The 25,305-nt window shown below is 46.0% G+C and overlaps 2 protein-coding genes across 4 annotated transcripts; one reads left to right on the top strand and one right to left on the bottom strand.

The window, feature by feature from the left end:
* Positions 1 to 1,575: 1,575 nt before the first annotated feature.
* On the top strand, positions 1,576 to 11,080 carry olfml2bb (olfactomedin-like 2Bb). 2 transcript variants are annotated; one of them, XM_037458472.2, is made up of 9 exons: positions 1,576 to 2,080; positions 2,502 to 2,759; positions 2,846 to 2,953; positions 5,965 to 6,129; positions 6,226 to 6,439; positions 7,034 to 7,387; positions 7,506 to 7,679; positions 8,289 to 8,485; positions 9,550 to 11,080. In XM_037458472.2, the coding sequence occupies exons 1-9, from the start codon at positions 1,826 to 1,828 to the stop codon at positions 9,937 to 9,939; spliced, it is 2,115 nt and encodes a 704-aa protein (XP_037314369.2). In that variant the 5' UTR covers positions 1,576 to 1,825; the 3' UTR covers positions 9,940 to 11,080. The 2 variants fall into 2 exon arrangements, with proteins under 2 accessions (XP_037314369.2, XP_037314368.2); XM_037458471.2 differs by having other exon boundaries at positions 7,503 to 7,679.
* An 8,031-nt stretch (positions 11,081 to 19,111) lies between these two features.
* On the bottom strand, positions 19,112 to 23,217 carry LOC119209290 (dual specificity protein phosphatase 12-like). 2 transcript variants are annotated; one of them, XM_062557920.1, is made up of 8 exons: positions 22,868 to 23,216; positions 21,749 to 22,013; positions 21,177 to 21,290; positions 20,974 to 21,092; positions 20,570 to 20,657; positions 20,306 to 20,397; positions 19,641 to 19,720; positions 19,112 to 19,532 (listed from the first exon to the last, which is right to left on the bottom strand). In XM_062557920.1, exons 2-8 carry the CDS (start codon positions 22,009 to 22,011, stop codon positions 19,389 to 19,391), a joined length of 900 nt encoding a protein of 299 aa, XP_062413904.1. In that variant the 5' UTR covers positions 22,012 to 22,013; positions 22,868 to 23,216; the 3' UTR covers positions 19,112 to 19,388. The 2 variants fall into 2 exon arrangements, with proteins under 2 accessions (XP_062413904.1, XP_037314403.2); XM_037458506.2 differs by lacking the exons at positions 19,112 to 19,532; positions 19,641 to 19,720 and adding an exon at positions 19,737 to 20,061 and having other exon boundaries at positions 22,868 to 23,217.
* Between the last annotated feature and the right edge of the window lie 2,088 nt (positions 23,218 to 25,305).

The following is a 25,305-nucleotide window of genomic DNA, read 5'->3' as shown; positions in this document are numbered from 1 at the left end:
CTAAACACGCCACATGCTGAGAGAAGAGCTCACGGTTCTTTGGCCTTATCGTCTTCTCTGTTGGAATTGTTCAGGGAAAAAACATTCCTTTGGAGCAACAAATCGACAAAATAGTCGTTACACTTAAGAAAAACCCTGAATGCTCACTGAAATAACGTGAAACTGACTAAAGTCTGTTGGAGGACCCATGACCTGCGACCGAGACCAGGCTTTCTCACACGGCACATTTCATCCAGAAATTCATGAGATTCCATTGAACCCTGCTCAGATACAAGATGCAGCAAGTCCCAGAACACAAGCCGGACATAAGCTCCTGTAGTTTGTAACAAAAAGCTTGGCTCCATGTTTGTCTATCTCTCAAGACTAACGCATCCATCTCACCCGTAATCCCATTGAAACATTGGATTCCTCTTCGAGCCTCAGATGCACAGGTCCAGGACCACCTGGACCTCAACGGTACCTCATGGCCGCTGAGCCCCTGGAGAGCCGCAGATGTCAGAAGGTGAGCGGGTGGTGACGGGACATCATTGGGCAGCTGGAGGATTGGGGCGGTACCCGACACCACGGTAACGAATCCCCTCACCCCTCCCCACTCGATCGACGAGGAACGACATTTTTAAAAAGCTCTTTTTTAGGAGGAATGACTGATAGAGGACCGTCTCGTTCATTCTTGGTTTTACATTTGTTTCTGAAGAGATATTCATGACTTCATATCACATCTTTATTGCTGTAAACATGCAGAAAGAGAGTGCTCAGTATTTACCAGACGCCACTTCATCTCTCTTAATTATGGCAGACGAGGAAACAAGCGTTATACAGAGATGGGCAGATTTGTGACTGGTAAGTCCGTTCCAGCTGAATCAGGCGCAACCACTTCTGAAAGTGAAGCCCGGGTTGGGGACGTCTGGAAGAATTCAGCCAAACATCTTCTCCCGTTCTGGTGGATCTATTTGTCAGGTCTGTCGGGCCGCAGGCCGGAAGAACACTGACGAAAATCAGGAAGAACATCATGGTTTTTAACCCTTGTAAGACAGAAAAGGAAAGATTTCTATTGGCCCTAAACTGGCGTGGAGGAGGAGCAGGTCCTCTCGCCGCAACACAAGATCCAATCCCATCCAATGTGTGGTCTCCTCACATTAATGTGACATAAGGAACAAAGCGTGAGCGTCTGATGGTGTGTCTCCAGCTCTCATCCTTATCAGACCCGTGTCTGCCTGCTTGGCACTTTCTGCTTTGCCCTCTGACCTTACACTCCTCAGCCAGGACAAGACAGTGACTCCCTAACTGAGCCCTGTCAAAGCGCTTTTGTCTTGAGTTTGCAATATGTTGTTTGCACTTTTATGTTGTTGCATACTTAAATTAGAAACACTGGTTTGTAAAACGTCATGTTTAGTAACTAATTAAGTAATATAACTGTTGAGTGGAAGAACTTTCTTATTATTCTTATTTTTTGTTTTTTAACAAAGAAGGAACATCTTTCTTTGGGGAGGGGGGGGGGGTGTTCAGAGGTGGGCTACTGTAACTTTAAGGGATTGTTGACTCTCTCTCTCTATGTCCTGAGCGTTTGGACCGGGTCCCTCAGTCCTACGGGAACGCGGCTCCGTCTCTCGTCTCACTTCGTCCCTCCTTCCCTTTTTCATTCATCCCTCTAAAGCCGGACTAGATCGAAGTAGACCGCATCGCGCGGTCTTCCCGTTGGACTTGGAGATGTCAGGAGGCGTTTGGAAGGTGAGACGTGTCTCTCTGATTTAGAGACATGTCTCTGTTCGGGACAGACAGCTGCTCCTACTTGTTTTAGCTACCAGAGACACCGAGCTTCGCAGAGATGTGGCGCACATCGTTGCTGCTGCTGCTCTTGTGCTGGTCCGTGAGAGGACTGGAGGCGCGCGGGGACACGAGCGCGGACCCCTCGCGCGTAACGACGGCGGCGGCGGCGGCGGCGGTCACGCCACCCGACAAGGAGGCTCCCCACGATGTGCGGCAGCACTCCCCGGGGACAGACGCTCCCGTTGCGGGGGCCGAGCCCACCACCAAGCCCCTGGAAGAAGAGCTGGATAACCAGGAGAACATCATCAGCCAGGTCGGTGGGTTTAATGTCCCTCTCCATGAGACCTCCTGTGCAGGGCCGGGGTCTAGACAGGCATGTATGAGGGGGCAGCCACAAATCTTGAGGGGGGCATTGTGCTCCAGCACCTAGTTTGAGGGGGCCAGGCCCCCTCTTGCCCCTGCCTAGACCCGGCCCTGCTCCTGTGGTCTCACAGTCTCAGTGGTTCCCAGATGAAAACCACACGAACCACTCCTTTTTTTATTTACAATATCAAAATGATTCGTTTTCCTTTTAAACCAATTCCAAATCCCACCATTAGTTTGTTCAGCTCAATGTAAATCTGCCCCTGGCGTGTGATGTCATGTCCCTGGGGACATCCATCACCCAGTCTGTGTGTTCCCAATCAAACGCTTCATTTGCTGTGCTCAGTATTTGACTCCATCCTGTCTTTCAGCTGCTGGGCGACTACGACAAAGTGAAGACCGTGTCGTCGGGGTCGGACTGCGTGTGCCGCTGCATCGTGCGGCCCATCCCGCGCTCCGACTGCGGCGCCCTGCCGTCGCCCTCCCGCGATTCTTTCACCGTGGAGACGGTCACCAAGGGAACGGACTGCAAGAAGTGCGTGTGCATGGCTCCGCCGTCCGCCGTCAACCCATGTGAGGGAGAGTACCGGTTTAAGAAGCTGCAGGAGGCCGGCAAAGAGGACATCAAGGTACACACAACGCGCCATGCATGTCTTGTGCTTCTCTGTCTTTTGGTCTTTCCGTGGCGTTGACCTCTGGGTTTTGCCCTCTTCAGCTGGCCACAATCATTGAATTGTTGGAGGGCTCTCTTTACGGAATGGACTTGTTGAAGCTCCACTCTGTCACCACCAAGCTGCTGAGCAGGGTGGACCACATGGAGAAGGTCAGCACACACACACAAACAGAGACGTGCACGCGCACACACACACACTCACAACAAACAGGCTACAACCTCCACACAGAGGGAATGGAACTCTGAACCTTTTTATCTGCTTCGTTCAAGATAAAAGCTCCAATCACTCATCATTATTATACACACTCGTCATTTTCATTTAAAGAACAAGGGAAGTCATTGTAAAACAAAATGTGTTTTGTTGCAGTCAGCAACGGGGAATGTTTTTATGTTTTCAAAGATAAAATACAGAAATACAGATTTTTAAAAACTTGATGAAAAAACGTCTCGCCCCAAATGCGAAGAGCAGGAACCCTTTTGCTGTCGCTTCGTATCACCCCCACACCTCTAATGTGCTGTAAGCTATGATCGACAACTTCATGCAACATTCTCCCTGAGTCAATACTTGGTAGAAACCCATTTTACTGCAACTACAGCTGCAAGTCTCCACCAGCTTTGCAAATCTAGACATGGAAATATTCATCCATTTTTCTTGGCAAAAAAGCTGAAGCTCAGTCAGATTGAATATAGACCAAATCTTGCCATAGATTCTCAGTTGGATTGAGGTGTGAGCTTTGACTGGACCATTTTAGAACATTAACACGCTTCGCTCTAAACCATTCCATTGTAGGTGTGGTTGTATGTTTGGGTCTCATGTTCTTTGCAGAATGCATGATGTTTTCTTCAAGGATTTCCCTGTATTTAGCTCCATCCATTTTTCCTTCAAGTCCGAGTAGTTTCCCTGTAGCTGCTGACAAGAAGCGTCCCCACAGCGTGACCCCTAGTAATAGTTGTCCTGTTGCTCAGCTGTGGATTTTTTTAACAAAAGCTTCTTTTTGCAGTTCCCAAGGGCCTTTTGTTGCTTCTCTGGTTCATTCTCTGTCTCCTGGTGGGTTTGTGGTTGTCCCATCTTCTTTCCATTTTGTGATGATGGATTTTTGGGGCTGTGTGAGATGTTCAATGCTCGGGAAATTCTTTTATAAGCTAACCATGCTTCATACTTGGTCTTCATGAGGCTCTTGGTTCAGTAATGCTCTCTAACGAACTGAGGCCTTCACAGAACAGCTGTATGTATCCTGAGATGAGACAGCTGGACCTCATTTACTAATTATGTGACTTGTGAAGGCAATTGGTCGCAACAGATCGTTGTTATGGCTTTTACAGTTAAGGGGGTGAATACATATATAATACTAATCATTTTGAAATCCATGTAAACTTTCCCCCAACTTCCAGATGATACAATATTTTGGTGTTCATTACATAAAATCCCAATAAAATCTGTGCTTATACTATGACAAAATGTAGAAAAGTCCAAGTGGGTCAATACGTATGCAAGGCACTGTATCAGGAATCAGGAATAAAAATAGAAATAAAAATAGAAATAAAAATAAAGTGCACCAGCTAACAGAAAGTGGCAAGTGAAAGTGACAATGTGCATGTACATGAAGAAAGTAAAGAGTCAGTCAGGGGGGGAGCCGGGCCCGACTGTCGACGGGAAGAAACTGTTAGTGTGGCGGGAGGTCTTCGTCCTGGTGGACCTCAGCCTGAGGGGTGAGAGGGGTCGGCAACAAACTTTCTAGCTCGCTTCAGAGTCCTGGCAGTGAACAGGTCCTGGTGGGACGGCAGATTGCAGCCAATCACCCTCTCTGCAGAGCGGATGACACGCTGCAGCCTGTCCACAGAGATCAGTCCAATGAGGGTGGTGTCATCCGCAAACTTCAGGAGCTTGACGGACTGGTGACTGGAGGTGCAGCTGTTGGTGTACAGGGAGAGGAGCAGAGGGGGGGAACCGGTGCTGATGGACCGAGAGGCAGAGACGTGTTTCCCCAGCTTCATGTGCTGCTTCCTGTCGGACAGGAAGTCAGTGATCCACTTGCAGGTGGAGTCGGGCACGTGCAGCTGAGAGAGTTTGTCCTGCAGTAGAGACGGGATGATGGTGTTGAAGGCAGAGCTGAAGTCCACAAACAGGATCCTGCTGTAGGTTCCTGGGGAGTCCAGATGCTGGAGGACGAAGTGGAGGCCATGTTGACAGCATCGTCTACAGACCTGTGGGCTCTGTAGGCGAACTGCAGGGGGTCTAGTAGGGGGTCGGTGAGGGTCTTCAGGTGGGACAGGACTATCTGTTCAAAGGACTTCATGACTACAGAGGTCAGGGGCTGTAGTCATTCAGTCCTGTGATCCTGGGCTTCTTGGGAACAGGGATGGAGGCCCTGAAGCAGGCTGGGACGTGGCATGTCTCCAGGGAGGTGTTGAAGATGGCGGTGAACACAGGAGACTGCTGGTCAGCACAATGCTTCAGGGTGCGGGGTGAGACGGAGTCCAGACCGGCTGCTTTCCGAGGATTCTTTAATATGTCTCTCCAGAATAGAGAGGGTCGTTTCTGGTGGAGGGGGGAAGGTGGAGCTGTGGGGGATGGAGTCAGAACATTGTCTTTCAAATCTGCAGTAGAACTCATTAGCTCGTCAGCCAGGTCAGCTGAGAACTGATGTTGGAGTGTCTCAGTACAGTCGTTTAGCTTCTCTCACCGCTTTGATAAACCTGTATTTAGACTCTGTGTACAGGTCTTTGTCCCACTCCTAAATGCCTGATCCTTAGTTTCCTGAGTTCCGCTGTGAACCAGGGTTTGTCGTTGTTATAACTCACCCTGGTGCATGATGGTACACAGCTGTCCTCACAGGACTGTGAAGTCATCCAGATTGTCAGAAGCAGTCCTGAAAACATCCCAGTCTGTGCAGTCCAAACACGCCCGAAGATCCTCTAGCGCCTCGCTGGTCCACTTCTTGGATTCACTCACCACAGGTTTGCAGCGCTTTAGTTTCTGCCTGTACGCAGGAATCAGGTGACATGACGTGGTCAGAGTGTCTCAGGGCAGCACGAGGGGAATGGCAAACATAATTAACAACAAAAAACACAGAGCACCGAAGCACCGTGTGTCTCCATTGGATAACTGTCAGCAGAAAGCCTTTTATGTGTGTGTGTGTGTCTGTGTGTGTGCTCGTCAGGCTTTTGCCCGTAATTTTACTGAGAGAACGAGGGAGAAGGAGCGTGTGAAGGAAAGAGCAAAAGAAAAGGAGAAAGAGAGGAAGGCCCAGCAGAAAAAAAAGAAAGTGAATGATTTGGAACGTGCAGGAGAGAAAGGTGGAGCGGCTCCCTACGGCAACAAGCAGGTATTTACCACCGTATCACAAGCAAACTCATGATCTCACCACAACAATCCCATATTTGCTCAAAGGGATACAAGAATATGCTTGTTGTCTTTGCAGAAGAATAACGATTATCAGAAGAACAGAGCGCAGGATGAACTGGAACAACAGCCGACCCGGAATACAACAGGAACTCAAAAGCCAGTCAAAGAAAAGACAGAGCCCAAGAAGCCTATCACAGACAAGAGCGGCAAGGTCATCAGGGGCGTGACCTTCTACAAGGCGAAGGGAGAGAGCTACGACGAGGACGACCAGAAAGGGAAAGGAAGGAATTGTAAGTCTGAGGTTCCCGTGCTAGTGTGAATTTTTATATTATATATTATTATTATGTTGAAAAAACATCCCAACGTAAGGAATCCCCTCCTCAACAGATGCACGTGTTTTTTATCCATAACTAAAACGTAGCCTTTCAACGCTGTAGGGGCGTACACTAAAGAGTTTTTGTGTGGTACATTTAAAACTGTACAGAAAAGAACCTTAACTGAGTTGGCTACTTGGATGGCAACAGCAGCCAGAAGTGAACTCAACATTGAAATGAGAACAAAGTGAGTTTGTTTACACACCTGATGGATGTGAGTGCAGTGTTCATGCTCTTTTAGCTTTGTTTTTGGTCCCCACCACACGCTGGCAGCAATAGCTGCTGTAGAGGAGTGGTTGGGGTAATCATTTGCTTTATGTTGAGCGACCTCGTTCACCTACGAGTAGTCACAATCCTTATTGTTATTGTTAATCCTCGTTATTAGCTATAACGGAAATAGCATGTGATCATCTAACAATTTCAATTAAAAAAACGTAATCATGTTCATCTCTGGCACACAGAAGCACACAGAAAGGTCCACATCTTTTTCTCTTTTTACTTCTTTAACAGCAACTCTTACTGCAAATGCTTCAGTGGACTTAGAAACGCCTGAGCCACCCCCACCTACCAAGACTTTCCCCACCCAGAGTCCAGGACCTTTCACCATTGTTCCACAGCCAGACCTTGAGGACCGATCAAGGAGACCGAGCAGGTCTGCACCCAATCAGCAACCAACTGTTGCCCCGACGTCAACTACGATTCCGACTACACCTCGCCTCCATCGCCACACCACCTCGCTCTCGGACACCAACACAGCTCGTCCCATCGATAAGTCCCCTACAGAAAACTCTCAGTCAGGGTCCAAGAGTCGACTGAGCTGGACGGAGAGCCCTGCTGACCAACCAAAGACCACAAACAAGCCTGGTAGAGATGCATGTAGTACTGTGGTTTATCCCGTAGTGAGTGGACATATTGGCCGATATTAATCACGTTGTTATAGTCTTGATTCATAGTGTCAGCTTCCATGTGTGTTCCTCAGCAGTGTGTAAGGACACAGTAGCCAGCATCTCTGAACCAGCTCAGCAGAACTCTTATGGCTTGAGCGACGGAGCCTGGATGAGAGATGGGCGCGGCCACGGCAATGTCATCTACCTTACTAATGGTCACTATGGCAACAACCTCCTGGAGTTCCGAGACATGGAGACCTTCAAAGCAGGTATATAATGTGCATTCCCTCCAATGACCACTAGGGGCGACTCCTTTGGTCCCATAGAAGACTATGAGGAAATGACTCTACATCTCTCTTGATTTATTCCCTCATTAAACGTTGTAAACATGGTTCATGGTCTCGGTCCCTATTTCCAAGTCTTCTTCAATACATCATGGTCCACTTAGAGTCAAATTGGTGCGGCTACCCTGGGATCGATAGTTTGCAACTACAGCTCGGTCTGATACAATAAACCTAAAGCCTCTCCGTCTTATGGCCTCACTCTTACCTGCGATGCACGAGGACCAGCTGCTGCTCGACAACTGCCTTTTACTGCCTTAAGATGTAGTCTCTTTGTATCTTTTTGTTCTCCTCGCAACGATGTGGGCCTCACGCTGAACTGTGCCAAAGTTAGTGTGTGTGTGTGTGTGTGTGTGTGTGTGTGTGTGTGTGTGTGCCAGAGTCAAATGGTGCTTTTTTCTGTTGATATCTCATTCCATAATTACATAGTTACTACTGTCTCATCAGTTCCCCTTTCGAACACATAGAACACAACCCCTGGTTCCAAAGGTCCTGCAATGAATGTGACACTGTTTCCTGCGTGTGTTTCCTGCTCAGGTCAGACAAGCAATTCATACAAGCTGCCCTATAGTTTCACTGGAACCGGCCACGTTGTGTTTAGTGGAGCTTTCTACTACAACCGGGCCTTCAGCAGGGACATCATCAGATATGACCTGAGGCGCAGATATGTAGCTGCCTGGACCACGCTGCACGATGCTATCCTGGAGGAGCAAGCTCACAGGACACAAACTGAAGTAAGACGCATGCTGTAACGGTAATTGATCTGTCAGGGAAACCCTGCAAAATGTTTTACTAGTGGAAAATACACTCTGAAACACTATGAAAGGTCCCAAAAGGTCAGTGCGGGGAACAGAAACACTACAAATCACACAGAGGGCAAAAGGTTAAGTGGTGAGGAGTAAAACAAGGGTTCAAAGGGATGATGGCGTGTTCGTATCACGGGTTTCCCGATAAAGAAGGCGAGCGAATGTTTTACTCTAAGTTTCTGTACTGCTCAAATGGGGCCAAACGTGGCAACCTCAATGTAACGACAAAACCAGCCGAGCGAAACACCACATAACTACTGCTGAAAGGACAAGTCGTGATGAGGGGCTCGGGTCACAATGGCTTATGGCACACAGCGGCTTAGGGAGTGAGCTTTTTAACCTGATTTAAGCTTAGTGCACACCCATCTGCTCATCTAACTCCTAGAAAGAAAGCACAGAAGAATATTTTCCAATATCTGTAACGCGCTAAAATACAATATATTGTGCCTATACTTGAGGGCTGCAGAAAGAATCCTCCATTACAAGTTGACATTTACTTGGAGTGGAGTTTCTCTGATCCATCCTTTAGCTCGGTTCTGGACTCCACCGATGTCCATAACTAGAACCAGGCTCTACAGTAGATAAAGGCTGTTCTTTGTTAACAAGCTGATTGGCGCAGTGAGAATGGACCAAAACATTTAAATAGGTTGCCTCTAGGCCCAAACTCTGCAACTGCTAAGAGCTTGGGAGGTGGTGGGGGTGTTTTGGGTTCGTGACCCTTTTTGGATCCAATATAACATTTTATCAAGGTTGCACCTGGAAATCTTTCAAAAAGGTTTCAACATTCAATCCATCAATCTTTAACAACCACTGAGGAACAGTCTCTTCCAGAAGGCGCTCTTTGGATGAAATGAGGCCTTCTGATGGAAAAGGGTGTGGGGAAACACACTGTTAGTCTGGTTTGTCACTTTTAGCGACACGGTGTAACATTAAAGTATTGAATGTGATGTTTCTAAAAGCACTTTAGTTACAGCAGTTTGTATACTTTGTAGTTGGAGCTTGCTGTCGATGAGTCTGGGCTGTGGCTGCTGTACCCTGCTGTGGACACGGAGGGCTTCCACCAGGAAGTAACGCTGCTCCTCCACCTCCGCCACCGAGACCTGCAGCCGATACAGAGCTTCCGCACGGGCCTTCGGCGGGGTCGCTACGGCAACAGCTTCCTGATTTGCGGCGTGCTCTATGCAGTGAACAGCATGGAGCACAACTACGCCAATGTGACATACGCCTTCGACACGCACACGCTCACACACACCGTGCCGGGCCTGGCGTTCACAAACATGCACGCACACACCTCCCAGCTGGCCTATTGCCCGCTCGACAAGAAACTGTACGCATGGGACAGTGGACATCAGATGATTTACGATGTGGTATTTGCATATTAGTACAACAAATGGACACGAAGATTCAACAGCAAACAAAGCTGAGGACGTATTAAAAATGACTGTGGACCAGTCTAACTGAATTTATTTTCATATTGACATGTTTCATGCACACCAAAGTGAGAATCAAGCAAGGTTTAAATTCTTTGTATAGCGGACCGTCTGCATGTTCAGACCCCCATGGAGGAGTAAATCACTCCCATATGCAACACAAATGTCTCTGAAAACATTCAATAATGCCATTTTTCAAGAGCATGTGCTTTGAGCATTAGAGCTAGTAGACAAAAATACACTTTTTCCCCCATCAGGTTTCTTCATAAATAGTGCTGTGGAGGAGCGGCATGTTCCTGTGTGGGTACACACTTCAACTTCACTGTAGCTCTCTGCACATAAGGTGGATTTGATCCAGATGTTTTCCCTCTTACTGGAGGTATCTGAAGTATATCTATATATCTAATCTGGGCTATTGTCTCGGCTTTAAGCCTAAAATGTATGGCCATGTGTTGACGTCTTTTTTCCTTTGAGTTGAAAATAAATAATCATTAGTTTAGCATTGAGCTCTTCATAACTGGAATGGAGGCGCGTGGTTAGAATGGTTTAGGCAGGGAGCAAGCCGGACCTAGAGGTGCTGCTGGTTAAACTGAGTGATGTGTAGCATCCGGGGCAAAGGTCTGGCCTTGTTTTAAAGGTTTGTGTCTTGTATGACCTCATTTGATGGAAGTGCAACAGGTAACTGCTGTGTTTCCTGTTCGGCCCGAGGTTCCCCTTAAGGACTCCAGACCTGGAACCCAACCAGAACCGAGCCAGCACCAAGTTCCAACAAAAGATTTCTGTTGTCATCACAAACAAATGGACAAACGTTGCGGTTTCTGCTCAGTGTGTTGCATATTCACCCTCGTTTCTGTCCAGTAACGTTTTTATGATACTGTTTTAGCACGCCTGGGAACAGCAATTTGCCTCTAAAACTGAAGTCCATTCATTTAAAACCATTTGTGAACATTGCTTTACATTGAATTTTAAACGTGATTATTCGCATGAATTGGCTTTTGTTGAAGAAAATCCAAAGACATGGTTGATTTCAACGGCGTTATTCCCAGTTTATGCCTTTTTGTTTGTTAATTTATGATAAACTATTTTCAAACGATTTTTCTCTTTTGTTCTCCTGCGTCCGTCCTGTGCTAGTTCAGCCTAATGTGGGAACTATTTCTAGGGGCTGGTTTAGTTTTTCCTGGAAGCAGAAGAGCCGCTGGAAGCATCCCACGGTGGAAAATGAGCCCCCGCCAGAAAGCTCAGCACACAGACCAGACCTTGTACATGTTGCATGTATAACCATTACAGCGTTAACATCTGTTAGATAAGAAGACCACTGCATCTGCACTCAAAACACACTGAAAATGCCCTAAAATACCAAACACAACAATAACACATTGGCAAAGCAGGTCAAAACAGGGGGAGCTACTTGCTCTGTTCATGGACTAGTTTATGGGCCTTGTGCTCCAGTCTGGCAGCTCCAGACACGTGGTTTCTGATGGAGTCTCCAGACTACACCAATTTCCAAGTCCCGGCTCCTTAAATCGCAACAGTCTGTACCTGCACTGTGCTTTTTATCACCAACTGCACATGCTACAGTTCCCAAAAAGTAGGACATGGGTTCAAAAAGAGAACGTTTCAAACAACCTAAACCTAAACAAATTTACTTCAAATGCATGACTTGTGTTCCAGTGAAGCTGATTGGATCCCCTGGAGATGACATCAAAAGTTATATAACCATCATGTTTATGTGTCGGTGTCTGCATGGTGTGTGTGTGTGTGTGGTAAGTGACCACCTAGCAGGATGCAGGAGAAAGGCGCCCATTCACTTCAACCGCATCCATGGTGTGTGTGTTTGTGTGTCAGTGTGTGTGTGTGTGACTCTTTGAACCACTAGGTCTGAAAAACATGCAGACCACACACACACAGACACACACCTCCTTGTCTTTGTGCCATTGTAAGGTACTAGACCTAAAGACGCAGCTACCATTTCTTAAGCGTTGTAAAATATCAAAGAAAATATCAGTATTTCCGGGGGACAGAATACACACACAAACACATATGCCTGTATGTCTATCTCCGCAAGGACCCTTGTTAAAAACCCACCACCGAACCTCAAATCTTACCATAACCTTTACCGCACCCTAAATCATTTAAGCAGAGAGGAGGAGCCAGAAGGTCCTCACTTTGAAAAATGTCTGCATGGTCTAAAACTCTATCTGGTCCTTACAACAGTACAATGACAGGTACACACACAAACACAGTGCTTTCGAGTTCACAGAGCAGAGTGTGTATTTTATCACACACACAAGGCATAATGTCTGGTTGAAAGATAGCAGCGGTTTCTGCATACACATTCCTGACCCCCACTGGGCTGTAAAAAGGCAAAAAGAAAGAATAAGAGGGGGGAGAGAGAGGGAGAGAATAGAGAGAGAGAGAGAGTGAGGGTTAACATGTGCAGTACAGCAACACTCACTTAGAAAAGGAGAAGAGGAAACGTAAAATGGTGGATGGAAAGGCCCTGGTTAAAGGTGGTGAAAAGCAGGAGGAGAGAGGAGGTGAAGGAGATTCCTCTGTGAAGTTCACACAAAAAATCTTTTCAAATTGTTATCTAAGCTTTCAGTTGCCTGCAGACACATGGGTAACAGACAGGGGGCGATGGTTCGTGACTGCTTGGGAGGGTCATCATCGAGCTTCTCTTCAAGCCCAAACGATCAGACTTACTGATGACAATATGAGCACAGTTGGCCAGAGACCAGATGGACGGTCAGATGCGGCCCCCCGTGCTCCTGCAGCACTGCCCAAAAAAACAGAGAAAAACGCTTTCCCCGAGTCCACAAAGCAACTGTAGACTGGCTGGGCAAACTCCCCGGACCCCTCAGTGGTCTTGTGAGGGTAAAGAGCTGCTTCACTGCTCTTCTTGAATCCGAGGTTCAACTTACGGTCGCAGCCTCCTTTGTGATACCAAGATAGTTCATCACACTCTTCAGTAACAGTGTTTAGTGGCCTCGAAAAAAATCAATCAATCTATGTGGTTTGTGATATTTCCACATTCACAGAGTCACTCAGCAGGCAAATAAAGAGGTCAAGAGGTCATGATAGTTACAATATTTTGGTTGTATATGCTATGAAATACAGACAGGGCTTCAGACCTCCTATTTTGGTCGAGAGGAAAGCAGAAGACAGTAATGAACAGAGACTAAGCTGTGGTGAAGTGGGGAGGAAAGTGGTGGAATAATAACAGGGCAGACGAGAGGCACAGATGAAAGGGGGACGAGACAGAAGAGAAAGCTAACGTGTCTTCCAGACATTCGATCGCAACATCTGCTTTGCTACTTTGAGTCACTCAGTCAGAAAGAAAGAAAAAGTAGAGGAAAACAGGTTTAAAACACAAAATGGAGAGCATCTAATCATAGGCACAACACTAAATAATTGGATCCAAAATGTATAAGATTGGTGGAGGCCACCGATCTATTTGTTTCCATGTATGTCTGGAGCCACAGTTTGAGAAAAGCAAGACAGAAATAGCTCGTTCTGGAAAGTTGAAAAAGCATGAATCTGCAGATATTGTCTCCCACAGTTTGCTGCCGAAGCCGTTTGCATTCTTCTGAAAACTAACTGAGACCACAAATGGGGAAAATCACTTTTCCTGCAAGCCGATCGGAGTAGGAGATCTCTGGAGGCAGCTTTCCCACGAGCCCAGACTGAATGCGCAGAGTCACGGGGTCACGGTCTGCTAGTGACTCACATCCTCTGTCACGTCACCACCTCGCTCCCCTGCACTTCATCGGATCGCGTTACGGGAAGCAGGTTAATCTTCTCCAATCCCAAACCCACTGCCCTACCTAAGTGTGCTGCAACTGGTTCAGAATGCAGAAGGGTTTTACCTGACAATGATAAGTCACGTGTATATGAAAGCACACGCTGCTGGATGACACAAATTGGTTTAGAGCAACTTATTGTGTGTCTATGAATGATGAATGTGTGCATTAGGAGGTTTGTCTTTTGGAAGGCCCACTGCTTGATCATAAGACAGCACTAGATTATTTGTGTGATTGGTGATTATTTATTGAACATTGAGTTACCAGAGAGTAAACCAACAAACAAAGAACATCAGGGTCTCAAAGGCTAAAACCATAAACAAAGCTAGAAAATTAAGTTTTCTTTTACCTTTTCAGATTTCTCTACAGCCACCCAACAAGGATCGAACCACTAGAAGCCTCCCCCAGGCCTCCTCTCACACAGCAGCAAATAAATGGGGCCTTCTCGTGTGGAGCCTCCTGCAGGTCCTCTCGTGCATCGCAGGCTTTGTCGTCTGTGACTGAAGAGGGGCGTGGCAGGCCTGCAACACACACACACACACACACAATTCAATCCAATCGAATTTTGTATAGCCCAAAATCGCAAATTACAAATTTGTCTCAGAGGGCTTTACAGTCTGTACACATGCAACATCCAGGGAAAAAAAATGAAAAACCCTTCAATGGGGAAAAAAGGGAAGAAACCTTAGGGAAAACTTCAGAGGAGGATCCCTCTATCAGGATGGACAGACTGCAATGGATGTCATGTGTACAGAATGAACAATGCAAAAGATGTACAATACATTCAAGTCCTACAACAGAAATGATACAAGTAATTAAGAGTAAGCCAGATGGACGGCAGGACCATGCAGGGACAACCACCATCAGATTGAACTTCCATCAGATAGAACATCCATCAGATAGAACATCCATTAGACAGAACCACCATCGGATAGAACCACCGTCAGAAGCTTCTATGCGGAGGGAAAAGACTTTAGGAAAGGGTAATGTTGGTTCATGATGACAGTTATAGTAATATTTAAATAATAATAAAGATGATGATAGCAGTAGCAGGTGTCAGCGGGCCACGGCAGGAGGCAGGACCAGGGTCCAGATAGAACCCTGATCCATGGAGACCTGTGAGGCGAGAAAGCACTTGCATTTTAAATAAGGTCAGGGGACGTAAAACCTTCTACAGTCCAAGCGTTAATCCTAATAACTGTCACCCCCTGTGTAGTCTGATGCAGCTTTGTTGTGTGTGATTTGTTGTTTGTTTATCTTTAAAATTATTTTAAAGGAATTAAGTAGATTTAAATGGAACAAAAAATCAGACACAAAAAATCACACATCTGGCCTCTGCATCGCTGTACTTACGTAAGTAAATACTTACTTTTATTACTGCAATGACTCAATATGGCCTCCTGGAGCAATGAGGGGGGAGACTTTTAAAGTCTGACTTTTAAAGTCATTTAAGGATTACTCTTTTATTTCTGCACAATTTACAGGCCATTAGGTTGAGTGAAACCATCTGATGAGAAAGGATGATGCTTTTCTAGGAATTGAGGAGGACTCTGTGTTTACATCATGATGGTTGGTGCTCAAACATCTGTCACAGTGTATGCTTTCCTCATGGTTATGTCATGTATACATGTTTATTGTGGAGATGTCAGCCATGTTATCTACCCACACACTTGTTCTTGCTGCTGTTTACATTCCTTGTGATCCACATTTTAACAAATGGACCTGCATGGATCGAAGTGCTTGTTCAGAAAATGGGCAACAACTTCATATTGTTTTGCAGCCCCATGTTGCATTATGAAAATGTGTTATCCTTGAACATTCCTCAGTTTGCAAAATGCACAACTGCAAAAGTCTTTACTGCAGAGTGAGAGCTACTTTTTTTAAGTACTTTGCCAGGTGTTATTCTTCTTTCTGCACATTTGCACTAAGTCAGGCTGTAGGGAATGACAGTTTGCAGGTCATGTTTGGCAAGATAATCTCTAGCTATATGTGCACCTGACCTTTGTTAATTTTTACTTATCATTAAAATACTGTATGCGATTGAACCCGTCATGATGTGACACATAGCACTTTGAAAGCAGACCTTCATGAGTTCATTTATTTTTCTTTACTCCCTAAAGTGTAAATGGGATCAATCACAATCTCTTGGGATCTTAGCTGATAGATGTATTAACTCATCTGCACATGTGTCATTACCTCATGTCTCTTACACACACACACTCTCTTTGGGAAATCCCCTTTGATTGATTGTTATTCCACTGCTTATGAGAGCATGGAACACTCAAACCACATCCTTGGTCTCTCTTTCCTCTTTTTTCACACATTTTTTCTTCCCCTCATTTAATCCCCTTTTTCAACCACTGTTACATAAGCCCCTCATTTGGTTCGCGGTCACGTTCACGTGGCTCCACCTCTTCCCCTTCCTCCCCTTCTACACCCTCTTTCCAGTGTGTGTGCTGCAGGTTTCCAGGCGTCTGTTGGACAGGACAGCTGAGTCTGAGTCCAGGTCTGGTGGAGCAACCTCCGTTAAAACCGCTTACTGTAACTTCAACTGCACTTTAAGGGGTCGGCTTCGAGTACCTCGGTAACTATTTTGCTCAATTGTGTTTTGCAAAAAACACTTCTGCACATGACATATCGTCAAAAACAGTCTTAAGGATCGGTGAAGTCTCAGAATCAGCTTTATGATTTTGTATGCTTATGCATACATGGAATTTGACTCTGGTTACATGTGCTCTCCATCACAAAAACACAGTATGTACAACAAGGAATATATAATACATAAAATATCCATAATAATAAAAACTACAAAAAAACCAAGAAGTATTTAACAACAATATATATATATTGAAGATGAGATGTATATTTAAATTCAAAATGATAAATATGTATGTGTGAACAGGTTGTGTCCAGGGTGTGAAGGTCTGCAGTAATCTTTCCTGCCCATTTCCTGACTCTGGAGGTGGACAGGATAGTAAAAGACCCTATGAAAAAGAGGAAAGGAGCTACCCGGCCCGGAGGACGCCCGGGGCCCCGATTTGGAGCCGGGCCCAGATGGAGGGCTAGCCTCGGAGCCCGGCCCGGCATTGCCCCGAAGGAGTGACGCGGAATCCCAAGATTCTAACCCCGATTGGCTCACCACCTGTGGAGGAAACCGATGGGGTTGGGTGCGCTGCTACAAGGGTGGCAGTGACAGTGGGGGGTCTAGACGGAACAGACCTTGGGCTGCAGATGTTGGCTCTGGGGACGTGGAGCGTAACCTCTCTGGGGGGGAAGGAGCTGGAGCTTGTGCGAGAGGTGGAGCGTTATCAGTTGGAGCTGGTGTGCTCACCTCTACGCACAGTCTCCGCTCTGGAACCACACTCCTGGAAGGGGATGGACTCTATTCTACTCTGGAGTGGCCCATGGTGTGAGGCGCCAGGCAGGTGTGGGTATACTCACAAGTCCCCGGCTGAGTACTGCTACATTGGAGTTTACCCCGGGGGACAAAAGGGTTGCCTACCTACGCCTTCGGGTGGTGGGGGGAAAAACTCTGACTGTTGTCTGGGCATATGCACTAAACAGCAGCTCTGAGTATTCGGCCTTTTTGGAGTCCCTGAATGGAGTCCTGCATATGGCTCCAGTAGGCGATGGAGATAACTGGAGAGGCGTAATTGGGAGGAATGTCCTCCCTGATCTGAACCTGAGCGGTCAGTTGTTATTAGACTTCTCTGCCAGTCACGGATTGTCCATAACGAACACCGTGTTCGAACATAAGGATGTTCGTGAGTGTACGTGGTACCAGAGCACCCTAGGTCAAAGATCAATGATCAATTTTATAATCGTATCGTCTGATCTGAGGCCGCATGTTCTGGACACTCGAGTAAAGAGAGCGGCAGAGCTACCAACTGGTAGTGAGCTGGGTCAGAGGATGGGGGAAGACTCAGGACAGACCCGGTAAACCCAAGCGTGTAGTGCGGGTTAACTGGGAACGTCTGGAGGAGGCTCCAGTCCAAAAGATTTTCAACCTCCAGCGGTACTGGACCTCCTGTGGCGGTAGGGGACATTGAACTAGAGTGGTGTATGTTCAAAACTTCCATTGCTCGTTCAATAGTTTTTGGACAGGAAGCGAAGACGGGATACCGGGCTTCTAGACGCTCTACAGGAGCCAAGTGCTGGGATCGATTGCTTCTGTCTCGCTCCTCTATTTGACCAATCCTGCTCAAGAAGGAGGTTCGGCCCGCCTGCGCTCATTTACATACGGACACAGAAATGCAGGCATAAATAAATGAAGAAATACAAATATGTAGAAATCAATAAATTAATTTATGTTCTGTTCAGGTGTAAAGTACATTCATGTAGTAATGTATTCTTTTATATAAACATTTTTATTCATACATATATTCATTTATTATTTGTCATCCATAATTCTCTGCCTGACCAGCTCTGCGGCGCCCTCAGGTGGTGGAGGAATGCCACCACATTGGGACGGAGTAGCTTCTCTAAACAGTGTAGAAGGGCAAGTTCCCCTCCTGAATGAAATAGTGACGTCATAGCGCCGAAACGGCACTGGCGAAAATGACTAATGATCTTCTACTTGCATCGGACCAAGGACTCGTCTCTGTTCTCTTCTTGGTGGACCTCAGAATCTTGGAGTTCTCTTGGACCAGCATATGTCCTTCAACTCTCATATAAAGAAGACTTCAAGGATTGTTTTTTTTTCATCTACATTATATATCGGTAATCAGGAACTTCCTGTCTCAAAGTGATGCAGAAAAACTAGTTCATGCATTTGTTACTTCTAGACTGGATTACTGTCATTCTTTGTTATCTCTTGTAAATCGCTTAAACCTCTCCAGCTGATTCAGAATGCTGCAGCACGTGTATTAACAAGAACTAAGAAATGGGATCATATAACTCCTGTATTAACTTCTCTGCACTGGCTTCCTGTTAAATCAAGAATAGAATTGAAGGTACTTCTCCTCACCTACAGCTTGTTACACCGTATTGTCCTACAAGGCATCTACGCTCCATAGATGCTGGGCTACTTGTGGTTCCTAGAGTTATAAAAAGTAGTTATCAAGCTCCTCTTTTGTGGAACCAGCTTCCACTTTCAGTCCGGGGGGGGCAGACTCGGTCAGCTCCTTGGAGCTGAATCAGATTTGTTAACGCCTGAGGCGGAGGCCGGTAGACAAAATGCTAACGGATGTGTTCTTACCAAATCTGACAAACGCTGACAGAGCACACTGTGTGCACTTCATCTGCTGGGAGGAAATATAACTTCAAATCTCAAATCATCAGGGACATGACATCATCTTCAAATCTTAATGAATTCTTTTATAGAATGTCTGTAAAAATGTGTTTATTTGTCATTTCTGTACATTTCAGATTTGAACAGGTAGACATTTCTAAAGGATCCTTGTTCCAGTGAAATAGTAGCCATGGTATAAAAGTCACCGCATTGAACGTTTACCAAGTGGAGACAACCATACTATTATAGGCTTTCGATTTAAAAGATGCATTTATTTGTGCCCACTTGGTGGCAAGATAGATTTAATGGCTGAGATAGTTGTTGCTGTACCAATCTCAGAAAGAAATAAAGGTGAAGCCGCCTTGAAGATGTCACGTCTGCGTGTTGAGCTGTCGGATCTCGTCCACTCTGTGGCGGTGCAGCTGGAAGGCGGGAGTGACCCAGCAGCCACACGAACACTGGTCGCCACACCAGCTGAATGAGCCCAGCTTAGAGCGGCACTTGGGACACAGCAGCTACACACACACACACACACACTTTACTGCATGTAAAAGCTGCATTACATGTTTATGGAACTGGTTTCCATCGATATGTCTTTGTACGCCCTGATGAGTGTGCGTTACCTGTCCGTCCATCACTCCAAGTAAAGTGGGTTCCATCCACTGCACAGGTTCGATGAAGTAGGACGTGCACCGGACGTCTCCTGGACAACAACAGATTTAATGTCTTTCATTGAAATACATTGTATAGAATGCAAAGAATGCTTACAATACATATAGAATAATAATAATAATAACTTGGATGAATATTATGAGTGAACAATGTCGGTTTTGCTTCATGTGCTTTATGAAAAAGATCCAAGTGAACCAACCAGATGGTTTGTTAAAATGTTTGGAAAGGGGCGGGCCCTATCAAACAGAATACTCCATAGAAAGAACCCCCTGTCAATCAAACTCCCGCCGGGAAAAGAGTGAAACACCTGTTTTTCAGCGTCCTTTCATGCTCTTCTTAAAGAAATACTCTCCAGATGTGATGGAACTGATGCTAGAGACATATTTGAAGGGTTAGCATGTTCAAAGTATTTCAACTACAAAATATAATCCCTATGACTCTTTTACAGTTGTACGATGGATGTGTAACATCACCAAGGATTAAATGGAACTTGTACTCGTTTTAAAGCCTATATTTTTGTATATTTTAGAATGTATGCACCTTTATAAATAAGTCTATGGCAACCAGCTGCTTTGCAGTGTACCCATGGTCCCAAATGTTGTGTAGTTATTCTTACCAGTGCGGCTACTGGACTTCCTGTGGCCAAAGGCAGGTGCTCCTTCTCCTACTGGGTGACTGAGGATACTGGAGCCACGGAACAGGGATCGTCTGCACAAGAGGAGGAAGATGGTTTCAAGGTGTGGATTTCTGATTATCATTGTTTTAAACAATGAAAAGTGTCTGCATTATGAGGTCTAGAAGTACAGTAAACTCTCCCTCATTCGAAGCAATCGACTATTACATCATTAGACTCGACTGTGTGGACTTGTCCACTTTTCACCTGCACTTCCTGCAGCGATAGGACGCCTCTGAGGAGCTGCAGTGGGCCGGGTCGACGGCAAAGAGCTCCCTGGGAACGTGCTGCAACTCTGCTCACACACACACACACACACACACACACACACACACACACACACACACACACACACACACACACACACACACACACACACACACACACACACACACACACACACACACACACACACACACACACACACACACAGTGAGTTAAAGCTGGCAGATGAGTGGCCAACGCACAACATTTTGTTCCACTGACTCCTTGTGTGTGTGTGTGTGTGTGTGTGTGTGTGTGTGTGTGTGTGTGTGTGTGTGTGTGTGTGTGTGTGTGTGTGTGTGTGTGTGTGTGTGTGTGTGTGTGTGAGAGAGAGGGGCAGGGACTACCAGGGTACTTCTCTGTGAGCTTGGTCAGTCTGTACTGCTTGTACAGAGGACTGGACGTGTCCACCTCCCACAGCAGGACCTCGTATAGACACAACTGCTCCTCAAAACCACGGTTGACCCTGAAACGCACCCATCAGCAGTGCATCATGCGTCCTGGTAATGACCGGATGTCCTGATCCATTCTGACACACCGACCCACTCACTGTACGTCCGGTTTGGCGCTCTTCAGTCTGTGGTAAGCCGCGGTGAAGCCCAGCTGGTATCTTCTCATTAAATAAGCAGTGACGATGGTGGCACTGCGACTCCGACCAGCCTGACTGACACAAACAATTACAACCTTTAAGGATATTCAAAAAAAAGTCAATTTACTTCAAATATTAACATTTAAGTTGGGAACAGTACAAATATTTCCACATTTAAACAGGAAGTTTATTTTCTGTCTCTAATTACCACTTGAAAAACTCAAGGGGCTTGTTCACATGATTGTGTTTCCAAGTGTCTTTTGAATTTAGTGGGCATACTTTTTTAACTAAACTAACATTTAGGAGCAGTGTGCCGGTAAATACAATCCTCCTTCACTACAATGATCTGTGCAGCGAGGGGATGTTGTAAATAGACTGTGTTTGGGAAAGGCTGCACTAAAGATTCTCACTGCACTGGTTCTTAACTATCAAATGTAGCACTGGGCACATGCCTTGCTCAGTGATCTTTGATAATCAACTGATTGATTGAAGTAAAACACTGGATGGAAACCAGCCGACCTCTGACCCCTTACCAGTGAACGAGTGCAGCCCCGCCTCCATCCAGAGCCTCCTGAATGAACAGGAAGCAGTCGTCCATGTGACTCAGGAGGTCAGATGTCACCTCATCCGAAACATTGACCCACTTCCTGTGAAAGCTCCCATCAGCAGGATCCAGAGGGGCGGGCTTCTCAGAGTCCACGGACAGGATGTGAGTGACAGCGGAGTTGTGCAATGCAGTGCAATGATGGAGGTCGGCCACAGTGCCGATGTACAGACCGGGGTCCACCAGGAGCATGACTGCAAGGACAGGCACAGTCTGTCTGCTTCAAAAGTCACATTCCAACTGCCATCGGTTTCTTACATTTGTTCGATTTTGGGGTTTGAAAGTGCGAAATAAACACACTGATTTACAAGGCAATTTAAAGATAGATTGAATTCATGAATGTGTGGTTCCTTTTTCTCTGGTGTAACTTCATATTGATTTTTTTATCATTTACATGCCACATTTTTACATCTTATTGTTGCTGGCTTATTCTACAGCTTCTTCTTCTAACCCTAACCCTTCTCCTATGACATCGGTTTCCTCTCTGTCTTCTGTTGGAAGCCGCTGAAGGCCTGATGAAGATGTCATAACATCTCCATGACGACGACAGCCAGAGGACGGGCTGCATCAGTGGTCCCCAAAGTACTGTCTGCTGACACGTCATCACGATTTAATGACCAGCCGCCACCGAATCCAGGAACGCGCTCAACTCAAAGCTACTTAATGAAAACATGGTGCAGTATGAAACGGAGAGAGCGTTATACATATATATAACATTACGTATAGAATATCACAGTATGCCCAACATAACAAAAACAAACGATTTTAATGCTAAACCAAAACGATTGTCTAAGAACCAATCAAATTAGCGCATTTCCTTTCAAACCAAAGGTAATGCTGAAGGACACAAGGTAGCAAGGTAACAAGGACACAGGCGGGGTTGACCCGACCTGGCTCACGTCACCTGTCAAACTCTCAAAACAAAAAGAAACTTGTAACAAAAGAAGCAACATTATTCGGTGTGATGAGACGTTCGTTCTCACTCTGCAGCCGTGCTGCCGCGGTCCCGCGACCCACCAGTTGAGAACCATTGGGACAGTTAACTCACCTCGTTAGCGCGTTAGCCTGTTAGCTTCGCCAGTGAAACCGTGCGGTGTTTGCACCGGCTGGGTGAAAAACTGCTGACTGCAACAACACGGTAAACCGAGGTAAATTCCAAAGAAGAAACGTGCCGCCGCTGAGGCAGGGACCGCTCACGTGACTGTTGTTTGGCTCGTCTTTCAAACTGTCCGGGGGAAACAAGCAGCTGGTCTCTTAGTTCCGGGTTTACTTCAAATTCAGTATCCCGTCAGCTTTTAACTTTATTTTTGACATATTTTACGCAGTAGGGATATTGGATGTTTAGCGACCAATACAGCCAATAAACGTAGTGTAGAAATAAAGTGGAAAATCTAGCTAGATGATAGTAGGTGAGCCTTAGAGTAATACACAATAATCCAGGGCTAATCCAAGGCCTCAACAAAGCATTGGCTTATGGTCAATGTTTTACTGTTGACCATAGATATGGAATACTCGCTAATTTAAATCCACCAGCCATTTCAGAAATATTTAAATCATTAACATATTTTTACGTTGCTCTAACAAAAAAGTTCCCAATTGGAATTAAGCCCATTTCTGTGTCTAATCAAAAAGAGAAGCTAACCATCAAAAGGATTCAGCTATAAAGCTGAAACTAAGGATAAGTGAGGTAACAGAACCTCGGATGAGGTAATGCAAGCACACTCACTGGACAGGGTAGAGCACTAAAACCAATTTGAGTAAATGCAGCTCTACAACCTTTCAGCTACACCGAGACATTTATAAAGTCTGTTTTTATGTAGCGAGTGATTAAGTAGCTTTGTTCCGTATACTATGCAGGGCCTTAAAAATTCCTGTTTTAGAATCTCTTCTAGAACAGACAGTGAAGGGAAGTTAGAATAATGGAGAACAGATCAAGCCTTGGACATTTGGTGGAGAAGTCTGGCAGCAACATTTTTAATTGCCTCGAGCTGTATTATCTGGTTACAGCCAAGTAATAAAGAGCATGATTAACTGAGAAAATTATTAAACATCAGAAATCATCATCGCTTGGATCAGATGAAAAGGGCTTCATTCACGATCCCAAGGTCAGGTGGAATGAATGTCTTTTCTTCTTTAAGTTACGTTTTATTAAAAATGTATGTGTCGTTCTAAACTGCCCGCCAGCGTGTGTCCCACAGTCTGTTCATGGTCACACTGTGGCCTGCTAATAACGTTTTATGGGCTGCTTTAATTGGAGCGTCTGACCAATGGTGTTGTCTCACTGTGACTACGCCCGTCCCCGGCGGCTCATTAGAGGCGTTGCACCAGCAGGTGGATGGGAAGCGGGTGGGTGCTGTGATGACCCATTCCCGTTGGGTCATCTCTAGCAGACAGGAAGTGTGACACACTGATTTGTAGCAGATCAACTATTACATCAAACTTCTGTTTTCTATGTGATCTTTCATCTGGGGCCTCTGTAGTCTTGGACACAAAAAGAAGAGGTTTTGAACTACAAGATCCAAATATTCAAATTATTTAGCTTTAAAGGGTTAGTTCAGGTTTCCCAAATAGCTCAAACCTTGTAGACCAGAAACCTGGATAAAAAGAGACATTTTACAACCCACAAACTGTTTGTCACAAACTATACGACATCAGTTTGGCCGACTCAAGAACCTCCTTATAAACAAAAAAGTGGAACTGGAATAGATTGTTGATATAATGAATGGTAAGAATACTTAGCTCCATCCATCCATCTTCAACCACTTATCTGGGGTCGGGTCGCGGGGGCAACAGCTCCAGCAGGGGGCCCCAGACTTCCCTTTCCCATCTACCAGCTCTGACTGGGGGATCCCAAGGCGTTCCCAGGCCAGTGCAGAGATATCATCTCTCCACCTGGTCCTGGGTCTTCCTCGGGCCTCTTCCCAGCTGGACGTGCCTGGAACACGGCGTCCAGGGGGCCACCTCATCCACCTCAACTGGCTCCTTTCATGGCTGAGCTTCTCACCTTTCTATCTCTAAGGGAGACGCCAGCCACTCTCCTGAGGAAACCCATTTGGGCCGTTTGTACCCATGACCTAGTTCTTTCGGGCATGACCCATCCTTCATGACCATAGGTGAGGGTAGGAATGAAGATTGACCGGTAGATGGAGAGCTTTGCCTTTCGGCTCAGCTCTCTTTTGGTCACAGCGGTGCGGTAAAGCGAGTGCAATACCGCCCCCGCTGATCTGATTCTCCTCCTTCACTTGGGGTAAGGACACATTCCCTACAAAAAGACCCCCCACACATGTGGGTTAGAATCTTGGGATGCCGTGTCACTCCTTCGGACACCAGACGCTCTCTGTCGGGCCCTCCATCTGAGCCTGGCTACAAATGGGGGCCCCGGGCTTCCTTCGGGCCGGGGAGCTCCTTTCCTCTTCTGCTTTTTCGTAAGGTCTTCTTACGACGCTAAGATATTATTTGATATTCAAAATAGTACAAACAGGCATT

Source organism: Pungitius pungitius, chromosome 15 (genome assembly GCF_949316345.1).
Source record: "Pungitius pungitius chromosome 15, fPunPun2.1, whole genome shotgun sequence".
NCBI classification, from domain to species: Eukaryota; Metazoa; Chordata; class Actinopteri; order Perciformes; family Gasterosteidae; genus Pungitius; species Pungitius pungitius.
Note: the sequence above shows the minus strand (reverse complement) of the source record. Positions and strands in the feature narration are given on the sequence as shown.